The 18,225-nt window shown below is 31.8% G+C and overlaps 2 protein-coding genes across 3 annotated transcripts; one reads left to right on the forward strand and one right to left on the reverse strand.

Annotated features, from left to right (window-relative positions):
• Positions 1–6,586: 6,586 nt before the first annotated feature.
• Positions 6,587–8,283, forward strand: LOC107913997 (uncharacterized). Of its 2 annotated transcripts, none has more exons than XM_016842693.2 (2): positions 6,587–7,327; positions 7,629–8,283. In XM_016842693.2, the coding sequence occupies exons 1-2, from the start codon at positions 6,730–6,732 to the stop codon at positions 8,033–8,035; spliced, it is 1,005 nt and encodes a 334-aa protein (XP_016698182.2). In that variant the 5' UTR covers positions 6,587–6,729; the 3' UTR covers positions 8,036–8,283. The 2 variants fall into 2 exon arrangements, with proteins under 2 accessions (XP_016698182.2, XP_016698183.2); XM_016842694.2 differs by having other exon boundaries at positions 6,588–7,327; positions 7,638–8,283.
• Positions 8,284–9,573: 1,290 nt separating this feature from the next.
• On the reverse strand, positions 9,574–14,312 carry LOC107913998 (pre-mRNA-splicing factor SYF1). Its single transcript, XM_016842695.2, has 5 exons — positions 12,540–14,312; positions 12,106–12,290; positions 11,579–11,749; positions 10,559–11,011; positions 9,574–10,179 (listed from the first exon to the last, which is right to left on the reverse strand). Exons 1-5 carry the CDS (start codon positions 14,026–14,028, stop codon positions 9,736–9,738), a joined length of 2,742 nt encoding a protein of 913 aa, XP_016698184.2. The 5' UTR covers positions 14,029–14,312; the 3' UTR covers positions 9,574–9,735.
• Between the last annotated feature and the right edge of the window lie 3,913 nt (positions 14,313–18,225).

Raw genomic sequence — 18,225 nt, forward strand, 5'->3', positions numbered from 1 at the left:
TCTGGGTTTCTGTTTCGTTTCCAGTCAAATCCATTGCACTTTTTTTTTTTTGGACCAAAACTAAACAAGATAGCGTGAAACAACTCCTCAAGCAATCACACGACAGAACGGTGGTTAGCTTAAATGAGAAAGGTTAACTTCTGATATTAGTTTATGGACATTGTGGGACATATATATTTATTTTGTATAATATGTATTTTGTAATATTATAAATATCCATAATATTATCTTGTTATCACCAACCCAACCATGGACAATTTAATATGCTTACTTTTGAGACTTTAGTTTTCATTGTTTTACCTAGAATGATGTTTCCAGAGTAGTTATTTTTTTTTTTTTTTTTTTTGGGGGGTGAATTAATAAGCAAAAAAAATAAAGTAACATCTGTCATCACTAACATTAATAGAGTACTGATTTGCTTCCCCTCATATTAGAGGTATAATTAGTTGGAGAAATATCGATCATGATATAACTAATAAGTGAAGTGAAAAAAAAAAGCCTCGGAATCTGAGCATATAATAACAAAAGCATCCCTCCAAAGTGAACAAAGACATAGAGCAATGTTCATAAACCATATAGATCATGCCGCGATCTCCTTCTGCTCTTTTAACAAATGGGTAATCAATCAAATTTGGTACCTAAATATATTAATCTACATATAAATATTGATACCTAAATAAGGGGATTTATGGTAACTATTCTCTCTTGTTCTTTTATTTAAAAAGAAAAAAGAAAAAACCCTAACTACTACCATAATTTGTGATGCATACGCATACCACATGTGCAGCATACTTGTTTATTATTCCACAATAATACATAGTCAAAATAATCTTTCTTTAGTGACGTCGTCAATAATTTTGCAATTTTTTAAGTAAAATTTTAAAATGCAACTTCCATGCACTTTCTTCGTCTTCTTCTATCTCTAGACTTTGATTGATGGACTAAGCTCTATCTTCGACTTGTTGTCTTAATCCTAAAACGTTTTGAATACAAGTTGGATCGACATTTTTGTCCCCTTCTCCGATGAATACAAGTTGGATCGACATTTTTGTCCCCTTCTCCGACACATGTTTTACCTGATCGAAACAATCGTTTTTTTCTGTCTTCATTTTTACTCGCTTAGCAACAACATTAATCCAAAATATATATGTTATTATATATGCACTATAAGTATATAATTTTAGGGTAAACTATTAAAATAATTATTTTTGTTTCTTTCAGATTACATTTTAGTCATTTATGTTTAAAATTTTACGTTTTAGTCACTTACGTTAACATGTTGTAACATTTTAGTCACTGAGCAGTTAATTACCGTTAACAATGTAACGGCAAGCTGACGTGTCATGTTAAATAATCATTTTAAACAAAAATTTTAGGTTAAATTATACAATTAGTCTCTATTTTTTTAAGCAAATTTTTCTTTTATGTTCTTTTAACTTTCTTTTTATTCTTTATTTAAAATCCACTTTTCTTTTGCCTCTATTTTATTCCCTTCTCTATTTCTTTTAATGTAAAATAAAAAATTAAATTACTCAAAATGAAAAAAATAGGGACCAATTGTATAATTTAACCTAAAATTTTCGTTTGAAATGATGATTTAACGTGCCACGTCAACTTATTATTACATCATTAATGGCATTTAATGCTCAGTGACTAAAATATTACAACACAATAACGTAAATGAATAAACATAACATTTCAAACATAAATGACTAAAATGTAAATTAAAGGAAGCAAAAGTGACTATTTTGATCATTGACCCATAAATTTATATATTGGCCACATTTTAAAAAATAATTATTACATTCATATTTAGTGATTTTAAAAAATAACTTATTTTATTATTAATGATATATAAGTCATAATATGATTTATGCGCGAGGTATAAATTACTACATTAACAATGCATCAAGTCCAAAATTACTAATTACATCCGAAAAAGACCAAAGATTTTTCCATATACTTATCTCTAAACTGCAAATTGCATGCAAATAGATGGCAGGAGACACGTACGGCCAAAAGGCAAAGGGCAGCCTCCTCAAGTCTCAACAACTCTAATCTCTTAATTATTAACACCTTGAAAATAACGCGTGGGGCAAGAATTACTTTTAACTATTTTATTAATTTAATTTAATTAAAATAATCTTAATTAAATTTTTATTCAATTAGTATTGTTATTTTTATAGTAATTAGAAGGATACGAATTGAAGTGATTAGGAAAAATGTATTGATAAATGTAAATAAGCATGGTATAAAAAAAATTAACTAACGCGTTACTAGTCATGTAGTAATATTTGCATGTGAAAGAGTAATTTACGTGGGGCCACATGCAATCTCGCCCGTAAAAATTCAACAAAGAAAAATTACGCAATTAAATAGTATTTTCGTCGTTGACTTTCAAAATTCTGGACCAATGAGACTTGTCCACCTAGATCGTTATAGTAGAGAAATCAAAAGAAAATGGGATATCTAAGATTGTACTTTTGTGATCTGCCCTTTTATATTTGAAATCCATCTCGCATTATGCATATTCGTCAATAAGTGTAAGACAAGTTTGATGCATAAAAATTCATATAATATAAAACTAATGATACATGTAAAATGGTTTAAATACATGAGTTGGGGATTCTTCTATTATTATAATTTAAGATTCAAGAATAATGGTTGTTTAATTATTTTAAAATAGAAAAAAATCGAATTCCAGAAAATTTTAAAATGATACGATTCTCATAATATATACATACACCGTCGAATCATTATATTCATGCATTTTGCATAAAGGGTGTCTTGTAGCCAACAAACAAAATTATGGATAAAACGTCATGAAAAATGAAATAATTAAACAAATTAATTATATATATATTATGGTGTTGAAAACTACCTACTGAACCAAGTGCTTAAAGCTCCCATAGACCAAACCGGCAGGTGGAAAGAGAGATTCATCACGTTTCAATTCTATGTTTCTTATTTATGTTATTGATCATAATGTACAATTATGTATGGTGTCTAATGCTGCCTTCATACACGGTTTCGACCATATTATAAATTATTCGTCCATAATAGATCAAGAGTCTTCCTTAATTTCAATTACTTCATTTAGATGCATGATAAGAATTGTTTCCATCATATCATAATTACGTTTTAATGTCAAATCTAACATTAAAATTATATTGCCACGACAAAGCACATACATTTATTATCATTCGTCAATTATTAATTTATTGCTGAAGAGTGAAAAACATAAATTATGTGAGGTGAAAAAATGATGGTTTGAGTGAGTGGAAAATAATATTTATATATACTTCATCATAGTTCTATATCCATATGAGTGGAGTCCAGTGACACACTTGTTCGAAACTTTTGTGCTTATTGAAATTGATCTTATTTGATTCGTAAATTTTTATTATTGTTCGTTAAATATTGAAAAATAATAATTATTTTCACAATAATATTATGTTTTTTAATGTTTTTAATTATTAAATAAATAAATCCGACCTGATCAGATAAACCTAAACTAAACAAACTTTGTGCGACACTTGGACATAGCCTGTTTTTAAAAAATACTCTGAAATGTTTAGTCATGTCTCTATCTTATCCCATAAAGATGCGAAAGATTCACGAACTTGTATTATTGTTCTCCCCCACCCTAAAAGCATCGGTGGCTCGGACCAAGTATGTGCAATTTTGATCTTTCATATAGTATAGCTTAATTTATATTTTTTTTTCATGTTATATAAAATAAATTAATTTGAATTTAAAAAAAAGTTATTAATAATTTAGTGTGAAATAAATTATGAAGACGGCAGTTGCAAATAAACTTTCTGCATACTTTTTCATTACACTTTATGTTTTATATATTTTGGTTGTCAAATCTCGACTTTTTTACTCTTAAAAACAGTAATTTATTTTATTAACATATGGCACTATTATTCTATGTGAATTAAATAAAGGATATATACTAATAATAAAGAAAAGAGAAAGATAATAGCATGATGGGTTATTATATGTTTTGGGGTCCAATACAGTTCATATAAGCTTTAGGATCCAAACCCTTTTAATAACTGGAAATTGATAGGACATAATGCCATTAGCCATTTAATTACTTTCTAACTTTTTCAGAAAAAAATAAAATAAAAACTGCTGCTCTTTTACATAAAATTCATCAATTGTTTCATTTGTGCAAATTTTATTTTTAATTTAACTTATTATTTAATAATAATATTTTATAAAAAATAAATAAAATCAATTTATTCGAATTGAATTTGAATGAAGATGTTGGTCAGTGCCAGTGATGCACCACTAAGTTGTAAGGGCTCAAACCCAAAGGTTGAACCACTCTGTCCTCAGCACCCACTGAATCAACGTTTCGGGAGCTCGCAATAAACTTGTGTAACGGTCAATAATATGACCGTTGCGTTGGAAATATGCTTCTATTCCCATTTAAATAACGTCAAAAGTAAAAGTTCCTAAACTGCATTTTTATAATTTCCTAATTCCAGAAAGAAATTTAATTTATATATTTTTTAAAACAAAATAAAAATTAGTTTATAAAATTATTTTCTTGGAAAAAATTATTACATATGTTTTTTAAATAATATTTTTAGAATATGTATTTAATATTAAACTTCTTGAAACCTCTGTCACCATTATTACTTGTTTGGCCCTACACTTTTAATTAATTAGCTCCCATAAAGAGAATTAAATTGTTGAGGAAATGTTAAACTTCTTGAAAGTTGAAACCTCTGCCTCTGTAATCCGTACTAAAATTTTGTCTAAAAAGGAAAGAAAATATTTCATATTAATCAAATAAATACTATACAAATTAAAGGTCTTAAAAGAAATGGGATTGTTGAGGGGAATCGTTTTTTTTTTATGGAAAGGAGTTTATTCAAATGTTAAACCTCAGAGTATTTATATTTGATTTTAGTCTTAAGGTTTTGTTTTTTAACTTTGAAAAAGTTTAAAGGAGTTCATAAAATTTATCAAAAGTGTCTAGGGTCTACAATAGAAATGTTTTATCATTTTGGCATTGATAGAGTTCTATCCAAACCCTTAATGGGTCTTAAAAAGTAAGAACACTACCACTTGGTGGACACTAGACGTTCTTAATAAATTTCATGAATCACTTTGAACTCTCCTCAAAATTAAGAGATAAAATATCAGGACTAAAACTAAACATAAATATTTCAAAAATAATACCCAACTGTTTAAGATCGGATTAATTGCTCAAAAATAATATTTTAAAAATTTCTCGTAATAAAATATCATATTCATGAACAAAATAATTTTTTTTTAGTTTAAATAAGTGAAAAGAACATAAATTTGTAAAATTATTTAAGAAAAAGGACATGATTGATTGAAAACATAACTTAAATTGTCTGAAAACATTATTATGATGGCAAAGCTCCGGATGCATCAACTGTTTTCTTGTCGACTTACACCGAAACAAAGAAGGCTTCATTTTAACCTTATCACCTCATCTTTTAACAATTTTTAAAAAAAAAGAAAAGAAATAAACTTTTTTATCTAAGGATACAAGTAGAACCCGAATTATTACAAATAAAATTATGCATTACAAACACAACTCCAATATAACTTATATCGGATCAGAATTGATATTTAATAAAAAAAGTTTATTATAATTAGCTTTCACATAATTGTCGAGTCTATTTCTTAGTCGGTCTAACTAAATTCGAGAACTCAAACTTACTATTAATTTAATGTTAAAAATTTAAAAAAAAATTCTTATCAATATTTATATATTTTTATCAATTTAAATAAAATATTTCAATCAATGGTAAATTTGATCAATCAACTCAAGATTAATTTCTCTTCTTTAGTTTCAAATCAAATCAAGTAGTTGAACTCTTAAACAAATTTATTAAAGAGTTTTCATTGCATTATCAAAAAGAATGAATTTTTTAAAAAAATATTTTTTTAAAGTCTTATATTATATATAGAAATTTTGATTGAGTCGATATTATTTATAATCAAATTTTAACACAATTATTAAATTACTAAATGATTATTATTTTAATAAAGTAATAAATATTAATTTAAGGATATAATTTTTTTAGTCTTTATGAAACAAATTGAATCTAAAACTTAAGACAAATATGCTATATTAATTTTACCAGTTCAACTAAATTAATAGTTACTGTCTAGTACAATTCTTAATAAATATATTATATAATTATTTTCACACACACATCGTAAATATATCATAACCTAGTAAAATTTTATCATGATTAAAAAATAATATTATATTTAAAAATAATAATATAAAAAATAAATGAGTAATTTTCAGTTAAATTTTAAATAAAAAAATTATTTTTATAAAACAAAAAAGTAAGAAACCTTAAATTTAATTTAGGAATATAATTTTGATTTAATTTTTATAATTATTTTTTTTCGTGAAAATTTTATGAAGTATTCGGCCATGACCTTTATCTTTGCCCCTATTGATATTGAGGAAAAAACGAATCTCAACCGTAAAACTCTATTTCCACTTAAATCAAGGGTCAGGATCAATTATAAACACTAAAAAGTATCCCCACTCTTCTCGTCTATATATTTTCCTTCACCTCACTCATCACTCTGACCAAACCACGCTAACCCAAAACACAAGAAAAAGAAAGAAAGAAAAAAAAAAAAGGAATACCCCTTACCTTCATAGAGAGAACAAAAGAAACAAAGCAAGGTATTTCTTTTCTTTTCTTCACCTGTAAAATGGCGACGGCGAGTACTTGGATATTGTCGCTAAAGGTATTTTTAATTTCTACCGGTATATTGGGTATAGTTTTAGGACTTAAAATCTCTGTTCCATTGGTTTTGGAATTCTCTGTTTCTCAAGCTCCGTTATGGTGGAGTGGTTTCCGTTCTTGGCTCAAGCCTCCATATCTTTACGTCGTCATCAACGGAATCATCATCACAATAGCAGCATCGTCGCGGTTTAACCAAAACAACGGCGAGAAAGATCAGATGGAGCAGATGCAACCGCGGCCTAAGATCTCGGCGGATCAACAACCAATGGTGGAGTATGAGACAAAGAGCGGGTGGGACTCTGATGCAGTGGAATCCAGTGATTTCGTGTACGAGGAAAATCAGAGAGGAGAAGAGGTGGAAACCAGGGTTTCCGAGGAGGAGAGCAATGTGGCGGTTGAAGATGACAGAGATGGAAACGAGTTTGTTATCTCTAAGTCGGAGTGGATTCCTCCAAGTAGAACGGATTCCTCGGAGATTCCGTTGGATGCTCTACTTATACAGGAGAAACCTGCGCCTTCTTCTAGATTCGGTCACCGGAAACCTGTTAAAGCCAATCCCGAAGGTATATAACTCTATATTGTTCAGCCTCTCTATCGAATCTCTTTAAGAAAATATTATCTGTTTTTTTTTTAAATGTAACGGTTACTCGGTTATATTTTTTTTTGTCAATATCTAAAATGTCGAATTTCAAAAAATAAAAATCTTTATTGGTGGAAGCTCCTCTCTGGCGGCGTTTCGGTTCTTTTATCCTCGTGTTCCGTGTTCAGCAATGGCGTCCACCTGACGCGCCGCTGAAGAAAGTCGAAGATAATCCCTTTTTTTTTTTTTTGTGTGTGTGTGTGTAATTAACTAATCCAGTGCAGCTAATGCAGGTGGGCGAGCGTTGAAAGCGGCGAAGCCAAAACGGCATGAGACGCTGGAAAACACTTGGAAAATGATAACGGAAGGGAAATCAATGCCGTTGTCCAGACACTTGAAGAAGTCAGACACGTGGGAGAATCACGGCCGTGATATCAACATGGAGGCGTTGACCAGCTCCCCTCTGATGAAAAAATCGGAAACGTTCAGAGACCGGACCAATTACCAGCTGCCACCCGAACAAGTAAGCTCTTTCCCGGCTTCAGGAAAGCTGAGAAAAGAACCGTCGCTGAGTCAGGACGAGTTAAATCGTCGAGTGGAAGCTTTTATAAAGAAGTTTAATGACGAGATGAGGTTACAGAGACAAGAATCACTTAATCAGTACATGGAAATGGTTAACCGTGGAAGTTAGCCACTAAACACAATAGACCAATATCTTCTGCCATAACCCTCAAGAGAAGAAAAAAATATATATTAGAATAATTTTTGGGAATATGCTTTGCTCCAATAAATTTAAAAAGGTTGGAGATTTGAAAGGAAAAAAAATTATGCAGGGTTTTATGTTTTTGGTGGTTTGAGTGTTAATAGGAAGATTTCATAGGAATTTACTGAAGTCTTGTAAATGAAGAAGGGTTTCAATGAATGACTGCTTCTACTAAATCATCATTTTCATTGTTCAATTACTTCATTTTAAAATCGAAGCTTGGTGATGAAGATAATGAACAGTAAATGTAGTCGGTGTCAAATTCCTTTCATTTTCAATAATAAAGGAGAGCTACCACTCAAATATATGTCAATTTAATGCATCATTTAATTTTTTATTAATTTTCATTTAAGATTTTTTTATAAAACTTTTAGAATATTTTTTCTAAAATTTTTAAAATTGTTTATGATTGGGTTTAGATTGAACTTTATATAAGGTACGAATATGACTTGATTCGGAATATGAGTTATAAATTTTATCAAAACTTGTTTACATTTAATACGAGTCTTCGTAGTTGGTTACCCAACCCTTACAAGTTCTAGTTTCGCGTAAAAATAATAACATAGATGTAAGGTTGGCTTACAGTCTTCTCTGCCTGTCAAGTGTCAACCTATAAAGGTAATTAAGGATAGGGCCCTTGAGCTGCAAATTTCGATCCAAGCCGAGTTAGATTCATTGGGACCCATAACACATGTGATCTGTCTGCTGTGTTTCTTTTTTTTCTTTCTTTTAATTATATATTAATAAATAAATAAACCAACCTTTCAGCCTCAAAATAAAAACAAAATAAAATTGATTAAATAATTGAATAGGGTTTGATTTTATTACTAATCAATGATTTTTATGTAGGATTCTTTTGTTAATTTAGATGGTGCTGAGGGTGAGCTGAGAACAATCCAAATTTGATTTTTCATAAACTCAATTGTATGTATAAGCAACGCTTAGATATATTGACAAGATGATTAGGAAACTGTAGGAGAAAGTAGGGTAGGGAATTAGCTTATAATCATTTGATCCTTAAAACCACTTGCAATAATAGCAGTAAGCCATTAACTCATCTTTACAGGTCAAGCTTTACGGCAAAAGTATTGCTGTAACTTGAAGCTTGACACTAGTACCAAATATAAGCGACAATAATTGATACACGCACATTCATATACATGATGATAGGCCCCATTTTCAGTTCAGAGAAAAAGATAAATAAATCCATTTCTAAATTCATCCACTTTGCGACATGGAGCGGAGCCGTTTGATTGATGGTCAGGTCAGGCCTGGTCGTGCAAAATGAAGCAACAATTTTCCACCTTTATCATACAAATGGTAATGTCAACTTCATCTCATAATCATCAATTCTTCAATTTCACCACTTTCAGTACTTTATTACTACCTTTCGGCATTGGTAATTGATGAGTGTGAAAATTGACATATTCTATCATCTGGGTGATTTATTACTTGGAAAAAGAAAATTAAGAATTCCAAAACTTGGAATGGATATGATTTTGATCCAAATATACAAAATGATCCAATACACGACACTCAAATTTCGCTTATAGTGTACACATTACACAGTTAGTTCATAGAATTGTCAAAGATATATCTCAGTAGTAGGAGTTGGATGTGTAATATTTCTAGGCTTGTTTCTGCCTTTTAATTCGCTCAAGTGCACCCAGTAGGCTCTTACCGCCTTTTTCTTTGGCAGCCGAGGCATCATCTCCATCCTGAATGTCATCGCCATCTTCCCTCTTCCGAATACCTCCAAACACGGCAGACGGGACATCCTTTTGTGCAATTTCAACTTTTTCTTCATCCGAATCACTTTCATCTGGCAAATCAATGTCTTCGAGATTTGCTGTTGTTTTCAACCCACCATCGGCTTGTGACTCAACTCCAGCACTCACAAACCCTACTTTCCTAGAGTTGTCTTTGGCAATAGCATTATCAGCCGCAGGTAGTATCTGCCTTTCAAGAGCAGCCATTTCATCCTCAGAGATACCAGCCTGTTTCATTTTGTCCTTAGCTTCATCGATGTTCTGATCCTTCTGCATCAGATACTCAGGGAGAATGAAGTGTGTCTGGAAGAACAAGAACAATGAGAATTAGGATCTGGTGAACAGAAATTGAAAACATTATGCAGAAGTATAAAACACATACATGTGTATATATATTAACACGTGCAATTGATAGGACGGTGCATATTAACTCAGAGACATCCATCAATTTAAGCAATATCATGACCACTCATACAATTAGCAACAAATGTATTCCTTTCAAGATAGACAGCAGCAGTAGAATAAAATGAACTAAAATCAAGTCCTTAGTTGGTGGTCGATTTGCAAAACAATAAATATTGATGCAGATGTTAAGAGAGTTTACTCTGGGGACATATCAGATGACAATAAGAAAATAGTTCCTAGTGTTGCGTGCAAGGAAATAAAAGAACAATAAGCTTACCTGGCTATAACTTGCAGAGACACTCCGTTTAATACGCAACATTTCTCTGAAGGTATCTTCATTACCATGTTGCACCTCAAACTCCCTCCATTTATCCCAAAAATCTGCATCAGAGCGTGGATCAGCAAACTGAGATGCAAATACATATATTGCTCGAGCACGATCAATTTCTCCTAAGCTTTTTTCTAACTCTGCATATTTTAAACACATTGTCTTCACATCTTTATCTGGAAGGCCAGACTGTATTGCCTGCTCATAAATTTCTCTTGTTTTTGGAACACCAAAGATCTCAGCTGCACGGGCAATGTAAATCTCATACATGCCAAGCTTCTCATGATTTGAAACAGCCTTAGTCGCTTGATCGTAGACCTTCATAGCTCGTTTTGCTAGCCCGTAATCCTCCTCCAGCTTTGCATATTGAAGATACAGGGGTTTTACTAAATCAGCAGGTGCCTGATAAATTTGAGGAAAATTGATGTCAAAATAAGTATCATAGGACATTGATAATTCAGCATCATTCAAGTCTTCAATATAAAGTTAAGGTAGAAAAATAAAGGAGTGGAAAGAACTAAAGCAGACCATAGGCTTTAAAAAGGAGGTTTTGCAAACAGTCAAATTCATGTTTCCATGTCATCAAGTTACTCTACAACTTAAAAAATCTGAGTTATTAATAGCATGCCAATCATCTGAAAAATATTATTTCTTGCAGCTAAAAGCAGACTGATAGTAAAACCATCAAACTAATTTTAAAGTTCTTTTTAAGCATTTTAACAAGAATCTTCCCATCTTTCCGTCTAGTGACAAAGCAGCAATTTTGGAATCAACCATAAAAATAGATATATATGAAACTGTATAATTTTGACCAGAGATTCTTCAATTGATTACAATTTAACATGTGACCTTAAACCCACTTCGGTTTCAGAAAATGCAAGTCAAGCCAATTGTAAACAAGCATGCAGATAATACTTCAACAATAATGATGTTTAGCCTAAAGGTCTGAAAGGATAAAAATATGTATACTGTTTCAACAGCATGCTCAAACAGCTCCCTTGCTCGTTCCAGTTTTGATTTCCCATATCTCTTTACAAACTTCGACAGATAAGTGACCCATATATCCTTCACATGTGGATACTTGAATATCTTGACCCCTCTTTCGTACACTTTGAAAGCATCTTCAAAATATTTGTTCTCCTGCAAAATTTGAATTCTTGTTAGTCCTCAAAACATTCAGGGGGTTTGGTACAGGATGATTATCCAAAAAACCATCCAAAAATTCATTTCTTTTAGTTTTTTGTAAGGTTATTTTGGAAATCTTGTACTCAGAGACCTTTTTCTTCTTATGGTACTAAATGTTGTGATCTGACATCACTAGTATTTCTAAAGTTATAACAAACATTTAAATATAAACTCACTAGCAATCAAATCACCTCGGTAATTTTATCACCGTGGTAATTAGATAACCACAGTGATCTTGCAAGTAAACAAAAATGCTACCTTAAGGAAAATTTTAATGAAATTGTTGTTGCATAAGTACAGAAATGTTTTACCTCTAATAAAAATGCATAGTTTATTATAATTTGTGGCGTAGCAATTCTTAAATCAAGTATTCTCTCATAGACCACTCGAGTTGACTCCAGTGTACCCAGACTCTCTTCCAAGTCCACATAGAATGTCCAGAGCCTCAAGGATTTATGTAGCTTCATCTGAACAGGTTCATTCCCATCAGCAGCCACTGCAAACCAAAAAATACACCAATGCGGGAGTATGTTTTAGCTCCATAAATAAGCCATGGTTGCAAAATCTCCTCAAGCTTGATCCGGTACTAACTATAGATGATGCCAGTCTCATTTTTTTAAAGAAAAAGAAAGGTTTTAAGACAGATGGAAAAGAAAAGGATAAGAAGCAATGCATGTCAAAAGGAATGTAATAACCTAACATCAAAATAGATGTCATTTACTCAATAAACAGTAACAGTGATTACCTCTTCGTTTGACTTCAACAGAAGGCTCAGCTGTAGCACGTCTCATCAGCTCCAATGCACCTTTGAAATTCTTGTGCCTCAGCTCCATCTCTGCCCACTCAGCCCATATACTTGCCAGGTGATCAACAGTCTTGTAATTTACTTGGACAGCTTTATCAAAAATGACACGAGCATTCGCCAGATCTTTATATGTCTCATAAAGCTTTGCAAAAGCCACCCATAGAATATGGGGCTTTCCAACAGCTTTCATTGGGTCAATCGTCCTAACTGCCTCTGTGTATGTCAATATTTGCTTGGTGGGATTTCCCTCAAATAACTTGACCCTACGGTGCCATTGCTCCACATTATGTGGATTCTGCCGTAAAAGGACACTGTTAGCCAATTCCGGCCTTCTATTCATTAAATGCTCTAACCGAGCCAACCTCAAATCAACATCCTTATCATCATGCAACCAAAACCCCTTAAATATCTTCTTCTCAAACTTGGATTTTGATTTGCACAGAGCAATGTCCAAACGGATGTCTTCTTCGTCCTCCTCTTCCTCTTCTTCTTCCTCATCACTCAAATCCATGTTCTCCATTTTAAGGGCAACCATACTCTCTTCAAATTGTGAATAAGCGTCAAATATGACACTGAAATCCCTCACAGTAACCACAGTTGTCATTCCCTCCTCAAAAATATCCCTCGCCTTCTCGAACAGATTTCTTCTGATATAATAATCAGCAAGTGAAGTCCAAAGTCTCCCAACTTCATCCGTGAATTTTCTAATTCCACCTCTGATTATCGCATCCACATTAAGCCCTGAAACCTCTGTCGCATGTGTTGTGAGCAAATCACACAACTCTAACCACAACCTATGCTTAGTTTTACCCTTTATCGAATAAAACTGACCGTCATTCAAAACAGACGCTAACCTCTCTGCTGCTTCTTGCCACAGATTTGAATTCACCAAAAACTCAATGAAATCCTCAATATGACTAGGATCATACTTCAAATATCTCCTATAAACCCTAAGCGATGTCTCAATGGGGATACCCCTTTGACTCACAAAAACCAAATAAGGTTCCCAAATCCTATCATGTTGAGTCACAGGCAACGCACACAGTGCTCTATCGAACGCCCTACGTGTCTTAGTAATCAATTTCTGTTCAGTTAACGTCGACAAGTACATTATCCAAATCCTAGGCATCTTATGCATTGTAACAAGCGCCCTCTCAAAAGTATTGTTAAGGGTTTCATATTGAGGGTGAGTAACAGGTAAATTGCGAACAATCTCGAGACGTTCACGTAAATAAGCATGCCAAAGCTTGTAACTACCAGGCAAAGCTTTCAAGGCTCGCTCGTAGATTATAAATCTTTTCTTGAAAGGGGCATCTGATCTAGCTATTAAATACCTCCACCAGAGTTTCAAACTAAAGGGGTTTCTTAACAGTTCTTCTTCGTAAAGAAGGTCATCTTGAGATGGGTATAGTTCCTTTGGCAGCGACATTCAACAAAAGATCCAGAAGATAAACAAATCCCAGAAATAAAAAGAAGGAAATATTAAACCTAAACCTAACAAAAAAACTGGTTGACTGACCTGAGTGGAGAGCTCTGGAAATGTTTATACAGCTGAGAGAAACCCTTTGGTCATTGTAACAAGCAAGGACTTTAGGGAAAAACCCACGATTCTGGAGTATGAAAAAAGGGGAAGGGATGTGACGGGGAATGGATTAGGATGGGATGGGGATGGCGCCCAAAAGAAGAAGAGTTAAGCAGTGGTAGCGTCGTGCTGGATCAAGCAGGTTTTGCCAGGAAATGGGTTTTAACGAAAGGGCCTAATGACTATGAAATATACTCCATTGGACTAGTTAACGAAACACACAAAAGCCCTATCTGAATTTGACTGGGCCTATTAACTCTTAAGTACTGCAAATTTATATAAATTATTAAAAAAAAACCTAAAGAAAATGCACGTCAATCTTGTTCCTCTAAAACTTGGATTTTATTTTAAATTTAGGAATGTTTATTTACATGTAAAAGATTTTAAAGAAAATAATTTTTATTTTTTTTTGTTTGTTTCGCAAAAGACAACTTGGTCAACAGAAAATAATTTACAGGTCAATGTAAAATAAGCCATTTTTTTCTATAAAATGACTTAACCTTTAAAAAAACGAAGTTATTTTTCGAAAAAGAGCTCCTCTATAACTAATTTTATTTTTATATAAGAATTAGTTTAAATCAAGCTTGATATTATTATATTGATAAATTTTATTTTTACTTTTTTAAATATTTAAAATTATTAAAATATTATATTTTTCAATATTATTAAACATACATATTTAATTATTTATTTTTAGTCATATGATAAATTATTAATATAATAAATATAATTTATTATTTTAATAAGTTATTTAATATTTCAATTCTATTTTAATAATAAATTTTAAAAATAATAATTTTAAATAATATTATTCACATATTATTAAAAATATTCCATATTAATATTTTAATAATAAATATTCATTCAAGTTACACATATATTAATAATAAATGTTTTGTAGTATTAAGGTTAAAATATGTCATAAGTCTATGTACACTTCACAGATTTGTAATTTAGTTTTTGTACTTTTATTTTCAAATTTGAAAATCAAGTCCAATTGTTGACATCGTTAAATTTTTTTTGTCAACTTTGTTGATGTCACATTTTAAAATAAAATATACTCACTTGGTAGTCATGTAATTAAAAAATGACATTGTAATGAACTTGAATTTAACATAATATTTTTAATATATGCAAAAATAATATAAAATATAAAATTATAGATACGAATAAATTCAATTAAACAATGGAAAAAAAAATCTCAAATGTATGTTTGTTTCATTAAAAATGACTTTTATGAAATATTTTTAAGAAATCATTTTCCAGAAATCATTTTCCAAAAGTCATTTTCAGTGAAACAAACGGAGCCTATTGAAAACACATATTCGCTTAACAAATGAATGTCTAGATTGTAACAGCCCGATTTTGGGCCTAGTCGGAACAGTAATTTCGGGACCACTATTCCGAGGCCAGAGAAAATTATTTTAGTATTATTTTGTGTTATAATATAATTTTATAAGTGCATGTAAATTTTGGTAAGTTAATTTTAGCGATTTCTAGTCCAATTTCGAAAAAGGACTAAATCGCCTAAAAGGTAAAAGTTGAGTTTTAATACCTAAAGGTGTTAAATTGCCTTGTATTTTAACTTGTGGGTCTTTAAAGTGAAATTAGACCATTTAAAGAGTGATGGCCGGCCATGAGACAAGGAATGAAATGGTCAAACATGTTAGGTAAGTGTTGGGTGATTTATTTGACAAATAAGTAATAAAAATAAAGAAAAGAAAATATCATCTTTTCTTCATCTTCTCTCCACCGAAAAAAATGGCAGCAAAGAAAGGGTTTAGAAGCTGGAAACTTTCAGCAAAGAAACTCCCTTTATAGTAAGTGATTTTAATGCTTTTTCTTGATGATTTTTACATTTTTTGAACCCCTAAAGCATGAGCTTTTATATGAGGGGTCTATTTTGCAAAATGATGAAGAGTCTAGGGTTTTACCATGAGATTAAATGTGTTGTTTGCTGTGTTTTTATGGAAGATTATGAGTCCTAGTTGTCTAATAAACAACTTTTGTGAAAGAAATTGCATGAAAACACCTTAAAAAGGGCTAGATTGCTAAGTTGTAAAATGAGTTGTAAATGTGTGAAATAGTTGAAATTATGAGTTGCTATAGTTATTAAAATGGTTCATCTAGACTCAAGGAGTAAAGAAATGTGATAAAAATTATTTTACGAGCCTAGGGGTAATTTGGTAATTTTAGCAAAATATAGGGGCAAAATTGTAAAAATTGCCCAAGTGTGTCAATGGACTAATTTGATCAGTACATTGTTTTAATAAGTTGAATGTGATATTTTAGATGATGAAAATCAATATTTGGACCTAGAACGGAAAGAAATCGATTAAGGGATAATTACGTTTTTTTTTCACCTTTGTGGTATCGAGGTAAGTTCATGTGTAAATAATGTAGCATAATTGTTATTTTTAAGTTATTGATGTTAAATATATGATATGCTGATTTTTATCATGAAATATATGATTTGTGGTTATTTTCGAATAAAATGCAAGTTATGTGTATTATCTGTTAAATATAAAGTGCTACCGAGTATTGGTTTCGGTATTTTAGGGAAGATGGCAAGGATATGTGTTCGAGGAAAATCCCGTTTGAACCTTAGGAATAGATTAGGATACAAGTGACATGCCACTAGGATGGTTGAGCATCCGAACTCGTTGAGTTGAGTCCGAGTTCACTTATGGATGCGAATGTTCGAACTCGTTGGGTTGAGTCCGAGTTCGTGAGATGTAACTAGGCATCCGAGCTCGTTGAGTTGAGTCCGAGTTCACTTATGGATGCGAACGCCCGAGCTCGTTGAGTTGAGTCCGAGTTCACTTATGGGCGGGTTACATGGTAGCTTGGCTACATATGTGGCACTTATGTGCAAACTTTCCATGTATCCGAATTATATTCCGATGTGTTCAACGGGTAAAATTCTACTCAAATGGAGGAATACTCGAGATGAAAGGGACGTATTGGTAAATGTTGTGAAATGGATACTTTGAACAGGTATGTACTTAACCCTCGGGTTGAAAACTCGACATAACAACAATATGGTAAGATGGTAAATGAGAATGTGATATGAATGTCTCAGTGATGATTATACAAACGATGTTATATTAATTTTGTGAACAATGATCATGAATGAGTAATTTAGCCTTGACAGATTTGAGTTACTGCAGTAGTGTAACTTTGAAAATACACTAAAAATATTGGAAAATGAGTTAGAGGCAGAATAAAATATGGGATTAAAGCCTAATGAGTCTATTTTCACATGAAAGAAACAGGGGAAGAAAAAGAATTCCATATTGTGTGATATTTGAATTCTTGTGAAACAGGGTCTGAATGAATTCGAGATCCCCTATTCTGACTTTATAAATTCACCAAAAATTTTACAAAAATTATTAAGAGTCATACCTTACATGCATGGATTCCTTATTGAGTCTATTTTTAGGGGAAATAAACGCCATGGTCGTTGGAATTTTGTACAGGGAGAAATTCGGTTTGTAGTGCACAGGGGTCAGAGTGGTCATACCCTGAAACAGGGGAGACTTTAACTAAAAAATTGTACTAATTGGCCCAACCAAAAATTCTAGAAAAAAATTAGTAAGTAGACATATGAGTCTAGTTTCAAGATAAATAGACGAGAACATTATTCGAGTCTTGTACTATGAGATAATTGAACTTTAGTACAGAAGGGTTGGAACTGTCAGACAGTGAATCAGGGGTAACTTTGAGGAATAAACTGTACTATTTGGCTTAACCAAAAATTCTGAAAATTTTATGGAAGAAAGGAAAATAAGTCTAGTTTCAGGGAAAATTAACAGAACTTAATTCGGAGTTTCGTAGCTCCAGATATAAATAATTTAGTGACTATTGCTCAGAAAGACAGCTTGTAGTGAACTTGAGAATATGTTGTAAACATTGATAAAACAAGTTAATGAATGCTTATTGTTTTCATATGAACTTATTAAACGAAAGCTTACCCCCCTTTTCTTTCCCATGTTTTCTAGAGTTTTCAGGTTAGCTCGGGTTGGAGGCCGTCAGAGATATTAT

Source organism: Gossypium hirsutum, chromosome A05 (genome assembly GCF_007990345.1).
Source record: "Gossypium hirsutum isolate 1008001.06 chromosome A05, Gossypium_hirsutum_v2.1, whole genome shotgun sequence".
Taxonomy (NCBI): domain Eukaryota; kingdom Viridiplantae; phylum Streptophyta; class Magnoliopsida; order Malvales; family Malvaceae; genus Gossypium; species Gossypium hirsutum.

Coding starts and splice junctions, on each gene's coding strand:
- LOC107913998 (XM_016842695.2), bottom strand. CDS start 14,028: ATGTCGCTGCCAAAGGAACTATACCCATCTCAAGATGACCTTCTTTAC. Junction 11,750..12,105: donor ACTATGCATTTTTATTAGAG/GTAAAACATTTC, acceptor CAAATTTTGCAG/GAGAACAAATATTTTGAAGA. Junction 11,012..11,578: donor TTGAGCATGCTGTTGAAACA/GTATACATATTT, acceptor CAAATTTATCAG/GCACCTGCTGATTTAGTAAA.
- LOC107913997 (XM_016842693.2), top strand. CDS start 6,730: ATGGCGACGGCGAGTACTTGGATATTGTCGCTAAAGGTATTTTTAATT. Junction 7,328..7,628: donor TGTTAAAGCCAATCCCGAAG/GTATATAACTCT, acceptor AATCCAGTGCAG/CTAATGCAGGTGGGCGAGCG.